Raw genomic sequence first — 22631 nt, forward strand, 5'->3', positions numbered from 1 at the left:
CATCCTCCATCACTCCTTTTCCCTTTCCTGAAGATACTTACAAATCGATTAAATTGAAATAAAATAAAATAAAATAAAAATAAAAATTTCTTCCACCCTGTAGCCTATTCTTTCTCACTTTGTGTATATTGGTGGTGAAAATGTCTAGGGCAGGATGTGAGATCAGATTAGATCTGCCTTTTTGAGATTAGATCTGCCGTTTTTCGGCTATGAGATCGAATTTTGAGATAGACACGCGGTACATATTGATTTTGCATTACAGCTTGGCATCTTGGCAGGTTTGATGCAACATGTAGTTGTGATGGTAAATACCACTGGGGTATATCAGAGCACTGCCTGCCTGATATCAGATTGGAAACTTTGATGAGATGAGATATCACTCCTTGGTGCAAGTGCTCAGTACATATTACTTAGAAGATCTAATATGTACTGAGCAGTCTAATCAGATGTGCGTAATCAGCTCCATCTCGAGGCACGATCTGATCATCTGATATGCCGTGCTCACCTTTACCCTTGTAGTATTTTCCATCTCAACCGGATTTTGCCAAGCTACAATTCGAAAATCCTTATTCCTTAAATGCTCCACTGACTTTCAACATTCACAACGCGCTCGAGCGTAGATGGAGGGAATGCTAGTCTGATTGTACTAAGCGGCCGATTTAAGGCGGAGAACTACTGGAAAACTGAACGGTCGCACCGTTGCCTGAGCCAAAGAGGCCCAAATCCTGCTCCATTTTTACCAGTAAATTTAGGAACGCCAAGTTCCAACTAGATCACTCCAACTACCCTACTGTTGTGTGTGGGGGGGTCTGGCATCGGAAATTTGCTCCGATGCATAATCCACCAATCATCGCTGATATCTATGACGCGCTCCGAAATCTCTGCTCCGCAGCAATCTATGTCTCTGCAGTAGTTACCGTGTAGTACGGTCCAAATTGAGTTCACGATAGAATTGCTCATCTCGATTTATTTGCTACTAGTACTCAAAAGTAGGGGATGGCGGGAAAGAAAAAGGAAATAATATGTATGTAAGTCATGGCAATGACAAACAAATGGGAAAGGGAAAAAAGAAAAAAGATATAACGCCGTTCTCCGCCCATGAAGAGAAACTGATGAAATGAACTCGTTTTTCACAGTAAAGAAACATACCGATGCCCAAGAATCACGGGAAATATAGACAGTAATGATGAAAAAGAAACCACCAACATCTTCATTGCTTGTTATCCGGCTAGATGTCCCGTTGTAACTCGACTTCGTGGAGGGCATCGACAAGGGCTTCTCCATTCTTCTTTTGCTCTTGTTGGAGCAGGTATTCGGCGTACTTGGAGCGGTGGTTGTGAATACCGCACTCGGTCTTGTTGGTGCCCTTCCATCTACCGGACCGCTCGTCTTCGCCCTCCGCAATAGGACTGCGATAAATTGTCAGTAATCAAAAAAAAAAAAACCAAGGGAGGTCGAAGGAGGAGGGGGACAAACCTGGTGCTATGCCAGTCCCCGATGCTCTTGTATCCCATATCCAAAAGGGAGTTGTAAGGAACGTTGTACTTGGTGACCTACTCCCGAACCTGCCTGAACGTCCAGTTCGCTAAAGGGTTGACCTTAATGAGCCCTGCATCATCCAGCCCGATAATATCCAAATCTCCCCTCTTTCCGCCCTGACTCTTTCTACGACCGGTGAGGACAGCCTTCACATTGAGTTCTGCGTAAGCCCTCTGTGCGGGCTCAACCTTGGCAAGATAGTCGTAGAGATTGTCGTTGGTGTCCCATAGATTATCCCCGTGGATACATTCAAAGTCTCGTGCATTGGCACATCCGCTCGGCTTGTAGATGTGTAGTTTCGAGTTTGGGTAACGCTCACGGACTCTGTCGACAAGTTCGAGGGTTTTATCGAAATGGTAGAGGGTATCGAGGAAGATAAGATCAATCTGACGGGGCGCCCCAGCATTGATACGGGATAGCATATCAAGTGTCACGAGACCGGTAAGGCCAAAGGCTGTAGTCTGGAATAGATTTGGGAGAGAAATCATGCACCATTTGAGGATTTCTGTAATGCATGTTAGACAAGTGTAATACCCGAGACCTAAAGTTCATAATGGAAAAAGTACGTACCTTCCGGCTCGAGAGTCTGCAATTGCTGGTTTAAATACTTCAAGTGAGGACTTGAGAAATAAACATCAGGCATGCTGGGGGTAGCTGAGCCAGGGGAATCATAACCCGACTCTTCATCCTGTGACATGGATCGCTCAGGGATGGGTCGTTGAGGGTATTCAGTTGGAGTTACTGTCATGATGTCTGGTTTTGTGTAGGGATTGTTGGTTCTTTCTGGGTACGATCCGCCGGATCGGGTGAAAGGTGAAGATAAAAAGGTCAAAGTCCGTTGGATGTTTATGCGAAAGAGATGCACTATTATGCCTTCCTATAGTATCCGTTGAGGGATGGAGGCTTGATTGGTATAGTTGAATTGAGAGAGTGCCGAAGCTTGGATGGAGTCAGAATGCAAAATCAAACAACGGGGAGGGGAGAGAAGAGTAAAAGTACAGATGCCATCGCTTCTCCGCTTCTTTCATCATCCTTCTTTGCGGAATCTATTTCAATAGAGACTGCAGGGCCGATGGTTGAATCTTGAGTTGAAATTGCGTGCTCAAGATAGCAGGGTGTGAAAAAAGCAATACTAGTCCTAATCGGGTCTTGGCATATATACGGGTGGTGTAGGATTAGACGTTGCCAGAAGAGTGCAAACTTTAGAAATCAGTCCCTGACAAAGTGTTGTTGTAGTGACAAAGGAGGGATGAGACCCCTGTGATGGAATATCAACTAATGGGATCCATGATATCGGCGAAGATTCAGTGGCCCATCAAGCGCCTGTGCGTGGCAAAAACGTCGGTTTAACTCCGGGTTAAAATTCCTAGTAATTAAAAAGTAATGTACCATGCCTCGGGACCTAGGAGGGGCCAAGTTCCTGCGTGTAGAGTACTCGCCCTAGGCAATAAGTACTAGGAGACAGGGGTCGTGGATTTTCATGGGCGCTGAGATACACACGGATATTTTGCCATATATGCGTCAGACTATGAATAGTGGTACTGTAGGGTGCTTGATTGAAATTTCGGTATCAGTGGCACACCCGAGAGACATTACCCTGGATGGTTCTCTATTTCCCATTGCCTCGGTTAACTTCTAAGAGATATAATTGATGGGTGAGGGATGGGTGAGGAGTAGACTCAAATTTAATCCATCTATCAAAAGAAGACTGCTTTCTATGCTCTTGTTGAGAAATGGAATATTTATGCTCCCGGGCAGGTTGGATTCCCCGGACCACTGATTTTGACCGGAATTAACATCAATACCCCGGCTCCGTACCACTTTTTCTTGGATGGCCCTTGTATATTGCCTAGGACAGGCAACCCGGAAGAAGGCTGCGGGATTTATCAGCATCAACCTGCAATGCTTTCCGAATACCCTAGGACACCTCTCCCCGCCCCTCTGCTACCAGATCGCATTTCCTAACAGCATTATATCATAATAAACCCTACATGTCCTCTCTTCACTGCAAAATGAGATTTCTCATCCACTCAAGCTATTATTCTGAGTTGACTCTCAGTTCCCTCCACCCGGACTGCAAGGCTACTCTTATCGCCAGGGAGCGATGCTAATCACGCCATGAGCACTTGTCACGAAAGAGTCGGTAGGGCCACGTGACTCTTACTAGGATCATGATGATCGAATGTTTTCTGGGTGAGCTGGCTTACCAGAATTGTTCCCAGTTGGCCATCCGATGATATTCCTGAGAAATTGTATCCTTCGTGTAATGGTAGGCATGGAGTGAAAAGAGAAGGGTTAGGAGCATTCAAGCCACTCCTGGGGAGAAACCTGGCGAGTGATACATGATGAAGCACTACCATTTTGAGCAACCACCACTCTAGAAAGCAATCAAGTAGCGCCTTCCCACAGGGTGAGCACTACAGAGTGCAGATCCAAATTAAAATGGTCCTGAAAATCCCAAATGATCGTGACAGACCTTCTAAGCTGGAGGGCAGGGCCAGTGGAGACTAGTCCGGTGGAGCCGTAAATTTGGCTTCAACAAATCGAGTTTGTCATCAAAGCATTCCTACATCATCTATTCCTTTGCTCCACCATCTATTAAGTGTTTGTCGAAGACAGATGGAGGTAGACTCCCCGAATTGCCTCCCCTCGTAGAGAAAACCCATCGCAAAGTTAAGGTACCCTTCTATCCTTCTCGGGGAAGCAAAGGTCTTATTAGTAACTCAGAACTTGAGGTCATATTTACCAATCGATACTCGTTTTGAACACGCCCAAACCTCGCCCTCTCATCCCGTATGGGAGGAAAACTTTGTGGGAAGGAATAGAAAAATAAAAAAAATAAAAGAAAAAAAATACTCGATGGCGGGATTTACGCGGTCGATCGCGTGATAAGGGTTTTTTTTTTCGATATAGTGAGGGCAAGAGAGTATTCATTGTTATTCCTACTATCCGACTTGGTTCAGCTACCCTTCCTCCTCAAGAGATGCTAGTAGGGAACCTGGCCAAATACAATGCACTGATGGGAATGCCATTCCTAAAATGCCAGGAGGCTATAATCAGATTTGGAGAATCTATTATCGACTTCCCAGAAGAGAAGGTCATAGTCTCATGTAAACCACCGAGTGGAGAATACCTTGCCACAGTCTGTAAAGTAACTGCCCAATGCCTATTGGACCAATACTCTGATGTTTTCCCTGATCAGATGCCAGAGGAATTACCACCTATGAGGCGAATAAACCATTATATCCACCTACGGGAGCCCTCTAACCTCAAGAACCAAGTGACCTACTCTATCCCGGATGCATATAAAGACCTACTATGCGATTAGATAAACCCAAACAAAAGAACGGGAATCCTCTTCAGTGTAGAAGCATCTGGTGCTGTACCAATGTTTGTACAACTCAAAGCAGACTGCGAAAGAATCTGCCTCCTGGTTGACCTGATATTAGGGAATGAAAACACAGTGATGGACAGTTCAGCTATCACAAACCAGATACAGATCCTGGATACAGTGTAATGGGCACAATTCCGAAGCAAGATTGACCTAAGCGATGCCTATTTTCAGACAAGATTAGACCCAGAAAGTAAACAATATAACTATTTCAAGATACTGTTTGGAGGTTTCATTAGCAGAGTCATGCTATAAGGAAACATCAATGTACCCGCCACCTTCAAGAGTATAATGGAAACCTGCTAAGTGAATACCTCTACTATTTCATTGGTGTTTATATTGATAACATCCTCATTTTTTTCAAACTCCTGAGAGGAACATGTATACCATATAGATTTAATGTATACCAAGCTATGTGAAGCTAAATTCTACACTAGCCGAATCTGTTCTGCTTACTGAAAGGATTGAAATCCTGTGACATGTAACAGACGATGACAGAATACATGCTACCTCTAGAAAGATTACCTCTTGAACAGAATAGACAACCCCCCGAAATCACAAGGAACTAATTCGATTCCTTGGATTTGTCAATTACATCTCCCAGTTTCTACCACATCATGCCACAGTGATCCCACCCCTCACAGACCTTACTAGCAATAGAGAATTGGCTTTAAATCCATACCCACAAACAATCGTTTACCAATATAAAGGAATTAATCAAGAATGACAATGTTATCCCACCTATCGATTACATTAAACAAGAATCAATTGGGCTGATTACTGATACATCAGATGTTAGGATTAGAGCATAGATTGGCCAAGGACTATCGCATGAAATGGTAAGACCGGCAGCATTACACCGCATGAAGTTCACTAATTCACAATTGAAATATGGAATACTAGACAAGGAAGCGCTTGCAGTGAGCTATACTCTTGCCACTTTCAAACACATCTTGATGGATAACATCTTCCCTCTTGTTACTGACCACCAACCTCTTACTGTTCTGAAAGCTAACAAGACCCGTGGCTGGAAAAGGACACGATAGATAGGAGAAATCAGTAAATACGATGCAAAAATCATCAATACCCCGCGAAGAACCAATTATTTTGCTGACTCACTGTCCAGGGTTTCTCAGAATGAGACACTCCTTTACTACCCTCTTATTTATGACCATATAAGACAAAGTGAAGATAGCCCAGACAACTTCTATGAATAAGAAACAACATTGGCTACTACGAGTATGGCCCCTTCCTCCATTCCTTTCTCTTATAGCATGTACAGGGTAGCTGGAATAGAGAGCAGAAAAGAAATCTGACAGGAATAGAAAGACAATTATACCATCTGCAGCATACCTCCCCATGAGCTTGAACAAAGCAGACACATTTGGTCTCACGACTACCTCGATACCTGTCCCTTTCACCAGACAGAAATTACATTCGGAAACAAATAACATCAACCGTGCTGTACCTCTACAGGAGATTCCTAAGGCATCAGACTCGACATTGCAGAAGAAGCTAATGAACAACAAATGATGGATGATATTAATGATAGATTAATCCAACCCCTTCTTACCCTTAATCTTGCTTCAAGATGACACCAAGGTCTTGAACAACTCGAAGAAGAACAATCCTACTAGGATATAACATCCTACCTACAGTCACCTACTACCTGCTCACCACCGATAATATATTCACGATTACTATTTGGCGGAACTTACAGGTATACAATAATAAAACTATTGTCTCTGTCATACGAACCACCATTCCTGAACACCGCTGACGACTTTATGAAATCTTTGAAGACGAGAAGAAAGAACCTATCAAACCGACAAGAAAATTGTTGTTTTATCACCAATGTGTATAGTGGTTACAGTTTTGGATATGTATTTATGGTGCTATTGTTGTGATCAGAGATGACAGATTGCAGGTTTCTTTTATTGGTGGAATGACCTTCTATATATCGGAAGTGGTGACGGTTGTAGTGTAGGAATGGACAGTACACTTGTCATCATTGGGAAATAAAGACAGCGTGGACCTCTCGGTTGGCATTATGAGATAGCGTAGGTGTCATCATGAGCAGATGACAGAGATGCCGGAACTCCTGTATTTCAAGGACGCCGTGTGCTGGTTATGTTGGAAGGAAAGGTCAGCGAGGAACACAAGAAACAATCAAGTTACCAATTCCGCCAGTATTCAGCCTACTTCATCGCTCGGTTGTATATATTTCGTGCTTTCTTTCAATAGGTTATGAGCCCAGACTAGCGCACAGAACATAGCCAAAAATCTATTCAGCAAGCCACATGAGTGAGCAATTGACCACTAAAATAATGTCGGAAAGGGAAACCGGTATGGCGCAAGATGATGCCACGAACGAGAAGCGCAGTTCCAATACGTCCTCCCTTACACAGTCTATCGAGAGGTTAGACGTATCCATGGCAACGGGTAGGAGTAACTACCATGCCCGGAAATTTGGAATTGTACGCATCTTGAAGGAAAAGGCCTTCTGGCAGCAGTGGAAAGTAAGAGACTCAGTACGATGCACGATGATCAGGCATTCACGATTATCACTCTCAATATCAAAGACGTACAGATTCCGCATATCCAGAATGCGACGACGGCATGGGAGGCATGGACATTGCTGAAGGAAGTCCATCAGGGCATAGGGATAAATGGAAAGATGGTATTAATGCAAAGGTTGTGGACCTTGAGGATGTTTGAAGGTGACGACATGGTTCAACACCGAAATGAGTTTCGCGAGTTAGCGAATCAGTTGAAGGGACTTGCAACGGATGGTGTGGGAATCAATGATTCTGAATTAGTAACCATCCTCATACTGAGTTTGCCCCCATCGTATGAATCTTTGGTAATGGCGTTACAATTGCGGAGCGATATCATTACGTTTGAGATGATGGTAGGACGACTGCTGCAAGAGGCTGAGCGATGACTAGTCGGACAGGGAGCACCAGGGGTAGATGTTCACAACTCCCGCAGGCAGACAGCCTTCAGCATGCATGCATCACAAGGTCGTGAATGATATGGAGCGGGAAATAGACATTTTCCCTGGTAAGGCCTAGAAAGGGAAGAACAGAGTTTAGCCAGGAATAGCGATCATGCTATGAGGCAACAGGTCCCTGGTACGGGTGGCCATGCTGGTCCGGGAGTATCACAAAGGAAAGCTGGTATGAAATGCTTTAGTTGTGGAAAGCTAGGACATTAGAAACGAGATTGTTTCAAGAGAAAGTCTGGTAAAGAAGAAGTAGGGCGGAGAAATAGTTCGAAAGGATATATGTTTATGGCAGGAAACCCAAACCTCACACATGAACCAGGGTGGAGTATAGACTCCGGGGCGAGTCAAAACCTTTGTTCAGATAGAAAGCAGTTTGTCAACTATCAAGCTGTTAAGACGGCAAATGCGATCACTACTACAGATGGTACACAGGTGCAGGTAGAAGGGTGTGGGGATATTGGAATCAAGACCAAAGGCGGAGATATTACATTGACAGTCATCTGGTACATTCCCAATATCAGAACAAACTTGATATCTGTATCCCATATACTGGATGCAGGATACAAGGTTGAGTTCGGAAAAACAGCTTGTACTGTGAGCAACGATACCCAAGGAATGGTACTGGGGTATAGGGAAGGAAATGTATACAAGATAGGAGCAAGTAGAGGGGCCAGATTGGAGGAATCGCAAAACAGTGCGAACATTGGCCTTACTACGAATCAGAGTTCTAAGGCAACATTAGAAACCTGGCACAGGAGATTGTGCCATCGAACTCTAGATACAGAGTCAGAAAAAGACCTGGCTACCAGGGTAAAGGATATGCAGATCAGTGGTAGTGACAAACCGGAAAAGAAGATCTGTGGTATTTGTGCTTAGGCCAGCAACACAGGGAAGTGAATAACGGAACTAGAGAGAAGGCACAGGAGATCTTGGATGTGGTGCATTCAGATATATGTAGCCCAATGCAGGTGACAACCATAGATGGAGAGTGATACTTTATCACTTTCATAGATGAAAGAACGGGCAGAGTTAGTGTTACACTACTGCATACAAAGGACAGTACATTTGCAGCATTTCAAGAGTATCGAGCTAGGACTGAAAAAAGTAGTGGTAAAGAACTTAAGGCACTACGCAGTGATGGTGGCGGTGAATACAGAAACCTTCGTTTTGAGAAGTACCTAAGGGAGTCGGGAATCCGACATATAGTTAGCCCGCCATATAGTCCAAAGCAAAATGGATTAGCAGAATGGATGAATAGAACACTGATTGAGAGTGCACAATGTATTCTGGAAGATTCAAGATTGGGAAAGGAATTTTGGGGACATGCAGTCCGCACTGCAGCTAATATGCGCAATAGACTGCCATCACAGAGCCGTGATAATATTTCACCACTTGAGTTTTGGACAGGGACAAAACCATGTGTGGGACATCTCCGAATATTTGGTTCGGAAACATGAGTACATGTACCCAAAGAGAAGCGACAGAAACTGGACTCAAAGTCAACGTGTTGTATTCTCATCGGATATGAGGATAGTTCAGGCTCTAGAGTTTACCGCCTATACGATCCAGTTAGAAAGATGGTTATCTTGTCCAGAGATGTAATTATCGACGAGGGTATAGCTACAAACAGTCATGATTCTGAAGAGAAGGTAGATAATGCTAGCTGGAACATAACAGCATTCATAACCGATTCAGAACGGCAGGATAATGCGGGAGATATATTCCATCAATTAGACCGCATAACACCAGACCCTGAAGTGGAGAGGCCGGAAATGGGAATCCAGGAAGTAGTTGAGGTTATATGTCCATTGAGTGCAGAAGCCCGTATGCCCAGCACAGCAATTGAGGGAGTGGCAGATTTATCAACACAGGCAGTGCGGAGATCAGGCCGCAGTCGAAAGCCAGTTGAGCATTTTTGTAATTCTAGAAACTTTTGACTTTTAGCAGGTCCAGATGAACAGGAGCCTCAAACATTGAGTGAGGCATTCAGTCATAAGGAGAAAGAAAAATGGAAAGCGGCTTGGAAGTCAGAGCTTGAGTCACTGGCAAAGAATGAGACATAGATCTTAGAGAGTCTCCCAAGAAACCGAAAAGCTATCGGATGCTGCTGGTTATTTCAAAGAAAGCAGGATGGACGATATAAGGCACGACCGGTTGCAAAGGGGTACAATCAACAAGCTGGTGTAGACTACCACGAATCATTTGCACCAGTAGCAAAGTTTACAACTATCGGAGTCCTACTTGCGTTGTGTTGTGAGAATAACTGGGAGATGGAAGGAATGGACGTCAAGACAGCCTTCCTAAATAGTGAGCTTAGTAAATGGGTTTACATGGATATACCGGAGGGTATTCATATACCAAGCCATGACTTGAGACAGCCTGCCGAGGTACCAATAGCATGTCATTTACTCAAAGCTATATATTGGTTAAAGCAATCCCTCAGGGCTTGGTATGGGAGAATACAGGACTGTTTTCGCACACATGGATTTCGCCGCAGTGACTATGATCATAGTTTATTTAACTATGAAAGGCGAGTTATTTTATTACTTTATCTAGATGACCTCATTCTCGCTGCACCAATAATGGAATCCGTGGAGTAGATCAGAACGATTCTGGAAGAGGAATTTGAGATGACAAACCTGGGCCTACTCAGGTCATATTTAGGTCTGGAAATCATGAGGGACAGGGAAACCAGACCCCTACACCTCGCCCAAAGTGCCAATATCTAAAGGATTCTGGCAGCCTACGGAATGAGCAACAGCAATTCAGTAGCGACTCCAGCTGATCACAATGTGCAGTTGAGGAACAGTGGTGACGGAGTCACTGCTACGACAGCTGAGATCAAGGAATACCAGTCAGCTGTTGGATCACTCATGTATGTGATGCTAGGCTCCCGGCCAGACATTGCCTATGCAGTTGGTAAGGTTAGTCAATATGCAACAAATCCCAATGCGAAACACTGGACTGTGGTAAAAAGGATCTTCAGATACCTTGCATGAACTCACAATCGCGGACTTGGCTATCAGGCAGCTGGAAAGGGAATGGGATTTACAGATGCAGATTGGGGTTCTGGAGAAGATCGAAAATCCAGAGGAGGATATGTCTTTTTTGTAAATAGAGTAGCAGTCTCGTGGAACAGTCGCAAGCAGATAACTGTGGTATTGTCGTCCACCGAAGCTGAGTATATGGCCCTCACTCAGGGGGTTAAGGAGTCTATCTGACTTCAAGGACTAGCACGAGACATAGGTGACAGGATGCACATTATGGAACTCGGAGATATCTGTGTAGACAACCAGGGAGCTATAGAATTAGCAAAAAACCCAGAATTTCACGCCAGAACAAAACACATCGACATTCAGTATCACTTGATTCGTCAACCTATTGACTCTGGCAAGATTCGCCTAACTCATTGTCCAACGGAAGAGATGACTGTGGACATCTTCACGATGGCACTTCCGCAGTCCTCATTTCTGAAGCACTGTTTAGCCTTGGGTCTGATTGATCAGCCGGGGACTGGGAGTCAACATCCTCAGGAAACTAATGCATTAGATTAAGTGCAAACACATCGGTGAGGGGAGGTGTTGTTTTGTCACCAATGTGTATAGTGGCTACGGTTTTGGATATGGATTTATGGCGCTATTTTTGGGATCAGAGATGACAGATTGCTGGTTTCTTTTATTAGTGGAATGACCTTCTATATATGGGAAGTGGTAACGGCTGTAGTGTAGGAATGGACAGTACACTTGTCATCATTAGGAAATGAAGACAGCGTGGACCTCTCGGTTGGCATTGTGAGATAGCGTAGGTGTCATCATGAAGAGATGACAGAGATGCCGGAACTCCTGTATTTCAAGGACGCCATGTGCTGGTTATGTTGGAAGGAGAGGTCAACGAGGAACACAAGGAACAATCAAGTTACCAATTCCGCCAGTAATCAGCCTACTTCATCTCTCGGTTGTATATATTTCGTGCTCTCTTTCAATAAATATCCCCCATTGAGGATGAACAAGATGTTAGATCAACCACGGTGCAATTGACCTCCTCCTTCCGAAGTCAGATGATAGTATGATACTGATATGACTCAATCTATTTCGAAACTATCGACAGCTCCAGACATGGAGATTTCTGCCCCTACAACATATCCAATGGGATGGGCTATACTAGCATTGGCTCCAGTGAATATTATTTATACATGCCAAAGGGCCACATGTTCACTGAAATGATGATTAGGGAATACATCATTGCGGAAATCCAGAACAAAAAACACCACATGGTTCACCGCAACCTCAAATGCGCCTCAGAATATATTTACTGGTCTGAAATGGAAGATGATTTCAGTAATTTCGTTACACAGTGTGAACACTGCCAGGAAAACAAGGTATAACGTGTTCACAAGGTTCTTATTACTTTATCTGCAAAATGTATGATAATTTGAGAGTATCCTGCTCCACCAGAGAGGAGGCGAGTCTGGGATACAAATGGAGGCTTGGAGAGTGTACTGAGGAACAAAGCGGTAACTGTTCAACCAACTGTATTGAAATACTGTCTGCTGAATTCTGCCTCTTGAATTTTGGAAATAGGCGGTCTTTACGTATACAAAGCTATGCATGTCTAGCACGAACAAAACTAATTAAAGGTATCAAGCGAGACACTTTGGTAAAAGAATACACTTATCAAAATGATACTTAAAACAAAACATAAATTATAACTAAGTATCAAACAATACTTAAAACAAAAGATTAAGTGAAACAAAGAACTCAGTACCCACATCCGTTACATTTTACAAAGCCGAACAAGTGTTTAAACAAACTAAAACTTCATAATCATCAAAGGTAGAGTGTGAGAAACTCCAGGATTCAATTTTTGCTATATTCTCTTCATCATAAGTATCACACTTGGGTAAAGAAAGAATCTTAAGAAAACAATGAGACTCAAAGAAATACATATTACAGTAGTCATAAATACAAGATTCATAGTGTACATCTACCCAAGCATCATTGCAATTAAAGCAGTAGTATACCCAGAGGATAGCAATGTAGTCTTCATATTAGATAACAAGACAGTTCAAGCATAGTTCAACAAGCTGTTGTCACAGTCTCACATTGAGTTAATCATAGTTTGACATCATTATGTTATTTGCCAGGTCAATGATAAGTGGGCAATGTTGACTAGGACTGGTTCCATATCGTGGTTTTCCTCATCACTGCTCTCAAACTTTGATTTAATTTATGGTGTCCAAGATTTATCCCTGACTTCTTGTTCAACTTGCCATCGCTTACCTTCTGATATAGTTGGTGTCCAGCATATCATCACGTAATCAATAGTGGGTAGTAGAGAATTGTTTGGCATGTGGTCTTCCCACCATTTGTTCACCAAGTCCGTAGCATACTCCAGGGCATCCTGTGGTTCTGAGCTATTTTCGCTCATTGGATAACCTTTCTATTTGACTAGGAACTGATCATTTTCATGCCACATTAGGTGGTTTCTGATTTTCGCAACTTTCCATTTATCTTTCTTATGGATGACACTTAATGCAGGTTGAGAAAGTATTCTTCTTAGGAACTTAGTGTCATCATTAGGATGCAAGTGTTTGACAGTGGATGTGTTGAAAATGATGGTATGGCAGTGGTGCATGTGTCTGGCCATCTGAACAGTGTAGCTTTCTGTATGCTGATCAAAGGATAAGACCTTGAAAGGTCCTCGCCATCGTGGTTGTAGTTTCTTGCTATGTCTAGGATGGGTAATACATTTGTTTCAATGGACTATAAGCATCTTGCCAGGGAGAATAGGTATATGTTTGCATCATCATTTCCGAATGGTGGAAGTGCTTAGGAATTGTGCAGTTTGGCCAGCTGGAAAAGTATTATTTCAGATAACCTGATACCGGTATCAGTGGTCATCTGAGGTGGGAACAGAAGAGTTCTTAAACAGGGTTATAGGTAGCAGTATGTATTGGCAGCCAAAGATTGCCTGGTATGGAGATATTCCTCGTGTGTCTTAATATCCAGCATTGATATATGCAGTAAGCTCAGTGAGGTTGAGTTCCCAGTTGGTCTGTCTTTGATTGATTATGTTCCGAATTCTGGTCTTGACCTCTCCGATCATTCACTCAACTAGGCCATTAGTCTCATAATGTCTGGGTTCTGCCATGCCGAGTTGGATTGCTAAGAAAGTCAAGGTCTGTTTCCAAAGTCTGGCTGTGAAACAGGAATCAGCATCACTAACAATAGATAATTGTTATCCATTGGGAGTAAATAGGTATCTTTGAAGATTATTCCAGGTATCCTTGGAGGAGCTGGTGACTTTCATTGGTATAAGCTATGTGTATCAGGAAAATTAATTGACTGCTACTAAAATATTGTCATAACTGGCAGACTTGTTCAACAGTCCTGTGCGGTCAATAGCAAATGATTCAAATATCTTGCAAGGTAATTGTAGTGTTGGCCCTTGCCCTTCAGCTAGTAGTGTTTAATCCTTATTTGCCAGGCAGAGTTCACATTGTTTGACAAAATGCTGGATGTCCTTTTGCATTACAGGCTAGCGAACATATTTTGACGCGTTTTGAATGTTGCCATCAGCACTGTGGGGGCTTTTGTTATCAATTTTAGTAATAATATATTTCTTAATAGTCAATCTATTGAACATGTGGCAGTTTTTCATGTATCGGCAATGTTCCCCATATTCACCGCTGGTATAGCCCACTCAGTCGGATGTGTTGTAGGGGCCGAGATCTCTATGTCTGCAGCTGTCCATAGCTTTGAAATAGATTGGGGCGTGGTAGTCTCCTGCTATCTTCTAACCTCGGAAGAAGGTGGTTAATTCCTGCATGGTTGATCTAATATCTCGTTCATCCTCAATGAGGGATCCTCTTCTCAGTTTGATCGGTTTTTCCTTCGCATCTTCAAAGATTTCATACAGTTGTCAGCGGTATTCAGGAATCGTGGGTAGTAGGAGAGAGACAATAGTGTCTTATTGTATACTCGCAAGGGTCACCCAAATAGTAGTCGTGAATCTATTATGGTAGGTGAGGATGGAGGTGCAGACTGTAGGTAGAATATTAGATTTACGTTGGATGCTGCTTCTTCGAGTTATTCTAGACCTTGGTATTGTCTTGGACCAAGATTAAGAGTAAGAAGGTCTTGGATTGATTCATCATTGATGTCTTCTATCATTTGTTGTTCTTCTCCTTCTGCCTTGTTGGGGATGGTGCCTTTAGAATCTTCGGTGGAGGTATAGTATGGTCACTAGTATTTGTTGCCAAATTTAATTTCTATCTGTATAACTGGAGAGGTATCGAGGTAACAGTGGGATTAGTGGAGTCTGCTTGGTTCGAACTCATGAGGAGGTGTACTGCGGAGGGTGCAATCTTCTTTCAATTTATCAATGATATCTTTTCCACTGTCACTTCCAACTATTCTGTACATGCTATAAGAGAAAGGAATGGAGGGAGGGGTAGTACTCATTGTAGCCAATGTTGGTTCCTGTTCTTAGAAGATGTTGTCAGGTCTATCTTCAGTTTGTCTTGTCTGATTATATACAAGAGGGGGGTAAAGGAGCATCTGCCTCTCATGAATACAGGACGGTGCATCAGTTAAATAGTTGGTTCTTCCAGGAGTGTAGATGATTTTTGAATTGTATTTGCTGATTTCACCTATTCATCGTGTTCTTCTCTGGCTGGGAATCTTGTCAGTTTTCACATCAGTATAGGGTTGGTGGTCCATAACAATAGTGAAAGCGTTGCCCATTAATGTGCGATTAACAGTGGCAAGAGTATTGAATACTGTAAGCACTTCCTTGTCTGTTATTTTATAGCTGTTTTGTGAATTAGTCAAATTCTTGGTGTGCAATGCTTCCAGTCTTAACATTTCATGCAATGGTCCTTGGCAAACCCATGCTTCAACCCCAATATCTGATGCATCACTAATCAGCCAGATTGGTTCTGGTTTATTGTAATCAATAGGTGGTATAAAAAGTGCATTCTTGATTAATTTCTTAATATTCATAAAGGCCTGGTAATAGGTATTGGTCCAAACAAATTGTACATTGCCGGTAAGATCTGTGAGTGCTCAGGTCACTGTATCGTGTAGTGGTAGAGACTGGTAGATGTTATTGACAAGTCCAAAGAACAGTATTAATTTATTTGGATTTTAGGCAGTTGTCGATTGTGTTAAATAGGTAATCTTTCTAGGGGTGGCATATATTTCTTTCTTGTTTTTTACATGCCTCAGAATTTCAAGCTTGTGGGTAAACAAAATAGATTCATTTTGTCTAGTGTATAATTTATCTTCGCTTGGCTTGGTATATACTCAACCTATACGGTATGCATGTACTTCGTCAGAGTTTGAGAATATGAGTATCACGAAGGTGGCTTAGCGAGAAAAGGGTTTTCACGTCACACATGGTTATGAGTCACAGGTATGTTATTGTTTCGTGCATATGACCTGTTCGGGTTATATGATTTGTTATGTGTGGGATTTGTGATGCTTTCGCACATGGTTCAAGTATGAGTCATGGGACATGCACCTGACAAGTATGCCTTGCAAGTATGCCTTGCGGGTAAGCCTTGTGCATATGATTTATGTTTTGCACATGACCTCATTATGAGTTCATGGGTTTCGTGCATATCACTCAGTCAGGTCATATGACTGGTTTATTGCGTTATGATTGGTTTATGAGTTTTGTACATGACCTCGCTACAAGGTCATGGGTTTTGAGCGTGTGATCACTTTAGTCATATAACTAGTTTGTTATAATTTAGTTTCTCACATGTGACCACTTTAGGTCACATGACTAAAGGCGGGAAGAACACTATATAAGGAGGCCGATGCGGCCGATAAAGATATGTTCTTCACGCTTTGTTCTAAGTACTTTTCCTACTTATTACTTTAACGAATATAAAACAGCTTTACGATCTTTATCCTTATTGCAATATTATAGTTACGCCAAGGAGGGCAGTTTACGAAGAAGAGTTGGAGAAAGCTTACGATTGGCGTTCCCGGTAGAAGACAGGACTCTTGTACTATTGGTAAGGTAGGCAGGTGCCTAGAGCTATCGTAAAACCAAGGAAGAAGAAGACGGGAAGAGAAGTATCGTTCCCCGTCGCCAAGCACTAACTATCCAGAGAGCGATCGTTACATTATAAAGCGTCACCTAGTGCCATGCTAAACGATACAAGACGGCATCTTTCAACCCAGACAGGGAAGGAGATATTGACATCGACAATCAAAATCTTAATCTAGGAGGATTCAGCGACGCACTAGATCAACTCTCAGCAGAACCCTCGAGAGCAGCAAGCCCAGTAACCCCAGAGAAAGGATTGCCAGTCGGTAGCTCTCTAGCTGGAACTCCACGAACCGAGAGAATGTCGGGATCCGCTGTACCTGGGCCACTAGCCCCAGCCGGTGCGGCACCCGGAACCAGCACACTTGGAATTACTGAAAATCAGTTTCAGGCATTTCTTGCAGCCATGCGAAATACAGGGCAAGGAAATGTCCAACGACCAAAGGTAAAGGAGCCCGACACATACGAAGGAGCTGAAGATAAGCTACGAATATTCTTACCACAAGGCGAGGAATATTTTGCCGTCAAGGGATACGGAGATCACCATGATGAAATTAAGATTCCATTTGTGGAATCTCTACTCAGATGACTCGCGGGACAATGGATCATGCCCTTCCAAGATGGAAGGAAGCAGAGGGAATGGGTCACATACGAAGAGTTCAAGGTGACACTCTTCGAACAATTTGCAGATCCCAACGCCAAAGAAACAGCAAGACGAAAACTACAGAAACTCCAGCAAGGAAGACAAACGTTCACAGCATATTGGAACGAATGTAGACTGTTGGAATACGAGGCCGAGTTTGATGATGCGACTCTCTACATCATCCTCCTGAGAAACTACAGTGAGTGACTCTGAGAGACATGGGGAATCTCTGACCTGCGCTATATGACAGCCGAACCATTTGCAAGATGGGCAATCGACAAAGAAAGCAAATTAAACATGGTTCGGAGCAACTCGGAAAACACTATAGTACATAGAGCGGTCCAATCATCCAGGAATATGGACGGGACCTTCAAACCGCAAGCACCCAGAGGAGAAAGTCGAGCATTACCACCAGGCGAACCAATGGAGTTAGACAAGTGAAGAGCAGGACCGGCTCTGAATCTGTCTAAGGAAGAATACGCCAGAAGGATGAATGGGAAACTATGCCTAAGGTGTGGAAAAGCAGGGCATCGGATACGAGAATGCAGAAGCCGACCGGACAACAGATACCAGGGAAACAGAGCTGCTGGAAATAATCGTTTCCAAAATCAGAAAAGGAGCAACATCGGCGAAATGATAGCAGAGGATTCACCGGCGGAAAACGATGAGGGTCCCCAGTAAACGGTGGTCTGGGAGACCCAAGATGTGGACCTGGAAAACCCATCAAATTAGCGAACTACTACACGGCACTACACACGCAAAGAGGAGAAGAAGATGGAGATCATGTGATGATCAAAACGAAGATATACAACAGAGAAAGCAAAGAAACAACAATATATACAATGCTCGACTCGGGGGCCACTGAAGACTTCATCGATAAAGAAATATGGGACAAATACGGCCTCCACACCAAACAAGGTAAGAAAGCAAGACAAGTCTACTTAGCGGATGGAAAACCAAGCTCTATGGGTCCTATAACCCATACGGTGACAGTACCCATGGACATTGACAGCGATAGGGAAACGGCAACCTTTCAAGTGGCAGATATGAAGAACCATGAGATAGTCCTAGGGATACCATGATTACAGAAGTATAATCCAACGATCGATTGGAACAACAACAAGATGACCTTTACGAACGAACTATGTGGGACACAAGGTCTCAACAGTTCACCTGTGGTGTACTCAATACCAATACAAGAAGCGGAGGAAGAAACTTTGCATGCAAAGTTTGCAGCCATGTGGTAATACAAGAAAGTCCGGATACAAGGACTAGACCAAGAGGCAAAAGTGCCTACCAAGGGTTCCAAAGGGGCAGCAGGACATGACCTATATGCCAATGAAGGAATCAAGATACCAGCCAACGGGCAGGCAATGATAGTAATGGGAATAGCCGTTGGACTCCCAGAAGGTACCTATGGACGAATAGCACCCCGCAGTGGTCTAGCAGTCAAAGACAGACTCATGACCATGGCAGAAGTGATCGACGTCGACTATACCGGTGAAATCAAAGTGGTCCTGGCCAACCTAGCTCATCAGGACTACCAAGTCCAGACAGGCGATTGAATTGCACAGTTGATAATTGAAAAAATCAACAAAGAGGATCTGCATGAAGTAGATCAACAGGAAGAAACCAGAAGAGGAAACAAGGTATTTGGAAGTAGGGACCAAAGCCAGCTCCATACAACAAAAAGAATTGAGATCAAAGAGATTGCAGCACAAGCCTTTGGACGATATTATCGAAGAGGAGATACAACAGGAATTCTCAAATGGACATATGAAGACGAAAAAGTGGTTCTAGCAAAAATCAACATCAGCACAGAACTATCTATCCAAGACAAGAAATACCAAAGCAAAAAAGGATGGAAAGAATTGGTTCCAAAAGAATATTACCAAGGCACAAATCTATTCCAAGAAGAGGAAGGTACGGAGTTACCACCTCAAAGACCAGGAATCGACCAGGAAATTCAGCGGGACAAAGACGAAAAAACAGGAAAGACAAAAGAGATTCCCGATAAGAAGTTATCCCCCCTAGGGGAAGCAGAGCTCGAAGAACATAGGAAGTACATCGAGTAAAACCTAAAGAGAGGATGGATCCGGGACTCTTTCGCGTCAGGAGGATCCACAATACTGTTCGTCGAAAAGAAAGACAGAAAAATGAGACTCTGAATGGACTACAGAGCGCTCAATTCGGTTACCAAGAAGGATCAATATCCACTACCCTTGATTGGGAAAGCACTGGACAGACTACGATTAGCAAAATACTTCCCCAAACTCGACATCAAAGATGCATAGCACAATATACGCATCAAGACAGGAGACGAATGGAAGACCACATTCGCCTCAAGATACGGAATGTTCGAATACTTGGTTATGCCCTTCGCACTAACCAACGAACAGGCTTCATTCCAGAGATGGATCAACCAGGTACTTAATAAGTACCTTGACACATGTTGTATCGTATACTTGGACGATGTACTCATATACTCGGAAAACAAACAACAACACCAAAAAGATATCAGCAATATCATGGCGGCAATACAAGGATCAGGAATGAATATCAAACCAACAAAATGCGAATTCCATAAGGAAGAAACAGAATACCTTGGATTTGTCATCAATCGAAGTGGGGTCAAGGTCGACCCTGTTAAAACAGCAGCCATATGGGATTGGGCCAAACCAAACAACAAGACAGATGTTCAATGCTTTATGGGATTCTGCAACTTTTATTGAAGGTTCATAGAGGGGTTTAGCAGGCTTGCAACCCCACTCGATAACCTAACCAAAAAAGACAAGAAATGGGAATGGGGAGAAACAGAACAAAAAGCATATGATGCAATACGAACGCATCTAACATAGGCACCCATATTGGTCCATGTCAACCCAAACCGAAGAACAATGATCAAGACGGACGCCTCAAAAAATGTATACTCAGGCATACTATGGCAATAATGCGATGATGGAAAATGGAGGCCAGTGTCCTATCGATCCAAGACAATGACCCCCGCAGAGTGCAACTACGATGTTGCATACACAGAACTATTAGCAGTAGTTCAAGTATTAAAAGAATGGAGAAGATACGTTTCGAACAACGACCATCCAGTCCGAGTTCTAACTGACAACAAGAACCAGGTGCCGTTCATGACTACAAAAGAACTGAACGATCGCCAGATAAGATGGATGGAACACCTCAGCAAATACAACTTCAAAATCGAATACCAACCAGGCAAAGAAAGTGGAAAGCCAGATGCTCTCACAAGGATTGCAAGCGACAAACCAGAAACGAATGAAGACGAAAGAATCAAACAAAAAACACGGACCCTATTACCAAAAACCTACCTTGAGGCAATAGAGGTTATCCAATTCACATCAAAGAAGGAAAGAGGAATTGAGAACACAAATGAGAAAGACAAAACAATCCAGGCAATAAGAGAAGCATTGGAAGAAAGAAAAAAGGAGATGAAAGGTGTTACACTGGGGTTATGCCAATGGAAGGACAGAAATATGTGGTATGATGGAAAGCAATGGATCCCAGAAGAAGAGGAGATAAGGACAGACATCATACGACAACACCCTGATATCCCAACGGCAGGACACGGGGGAACGGCTAAAACCACTGAATTCATCACAAGGTTATTCTATCGGCCAGGACTGCGCGAAGATGTCAAACGATATGTCAAAAACTGCGACATATACCAGAGGACGAAAAGGGCGTAATACGCACCATATGGATTACTAAAATCAAACGAAATTCCCGAACAACCTTGGGAAACAATTACTATGGATTTGATCACAGACCTACCAACATCCGAAAATTGCGATAGCATCCAGGTTGTGGTGGATCGTCTGACCAAAATGAGCCATTTTGTTCCTCTTAGAAAAGATATCGACACGAGGGATTTTATACAAACCTTATTTAGAGAGGTCTTCCGACTTCATGGCCTACCCAAGAATATCATCATCGATCGAGGAACAGTATTCACATCGGGACTATGGAAAAATGTAACTGGAGAAATGGAAATACAAAACAGAATGAGCACAGCATTCCTCCTACAAACGGATGGACAAACGGAACGGGTAAATGAGATACTCGAACAATATTTAAGGGCTTACGTCAATTGTCAACAAGATGATTGGTACAAGCTGTTATCAAGGGTCCAATTGGCATACAATAATAGAAAGCAAGAAACGATCGGCACAACACCATTCTTCGCGAATTACGCACAGCATCCATAAAGTCAGACCACATATCATACGATTAATGATGTGATACCGGAAAAAATCGATGTAGGAAAACTACAAGAAACCTTACAATACAAATGCGTCAAGCACAACAACGTCAAAAATAACAATACGATAAGCACAGAAGACAAGATCTGAACATACAACCTGGAGATATGGTATGGCTAATATCACGCAATATCCATACGACACGACCATCAAAGAAATTAGACTACAAGAAAATCGGACCCTGCAGGATATTGGAAAAAGTGTGCAGCCGAGCTCATAATCTCGACCTTCCCCCCTCAATGTGAATACACAATAAATTCCACATCTCACTCCACGAATTAGATAACGACTATAAGTTTCCTTCACAAACACTGATTCCTCCCGCTCCAATCGAACTCGGCGGGGAACCAGAATATGAGTACGAAGAAATAGTCGATTCCCGCTTCTTCCACAGTCCCCTCCAATACCGAGCCAAGTGGACAGGATATTCTCCTGAAAACGAGAAGACTTGGTACTTCGCACACAACTTTGAAAACGCATAAGATGCCATTTCAACCTTCCACCAGCGATACACAGGCAAGCCTGGCCCAGGTGACGATCACTTTCAACCAAGACAAAGGTGAGGGAAAGACTCCCGCGGCATTGCAGTAACACGAGGGCTGGGGCGATAGCCACTGACAAACTATACCCACCAGCCCTGAATACTCATTCATGGCACCAACTCATGAACAACTCAAGGAAAGGGAACAACAAGCACAGCAT

General features: G+C 43.2%; 1 protein-coding gene; it reads right to left on the reverse strand.

Moving 5' to 3' along the window:
* Positions 1-940: 940 nt before the first annotated feature.
* GSTUM_00001561001 (uncharacterized protein) lies at positions 941-2338 on the reverse strand. XM_002835728.2 has 4 exons: positions 2110-2338; positions 1558-2044; positions 1477-1500; positions 941-1409 (listed from the first exon to the last, which is right to left on the reverse strand). Exons 1-4 carry the CDS (start codon positions 2285-2287, stop codon positions 1229-1231), a joined length of 870 nt encoding a protein of 289 aa, XP_002835774.1. The 5' UTR covers positions 2288-2338; the 3' UTR covers positions 941-1228.
* Between the last annotated feature and the right edge of the window lie 20293 nt (positions 2339-22631).

The sequence above is a fragment of the Tuber melanosporum genome (assembly GCF_000151645.1).
Source record: "Tuber melanosporum whole genome shotgun sequence assembly, scaffold_114, strain Mel28".
Classification (NCBI taxonomy): domain Eukaryota; kingdom Fungi; phylum Ascomycota; class Pezizomycetes; order Pezizales; family Tuberaceae; genus Tuber; species Tuber melanosporum.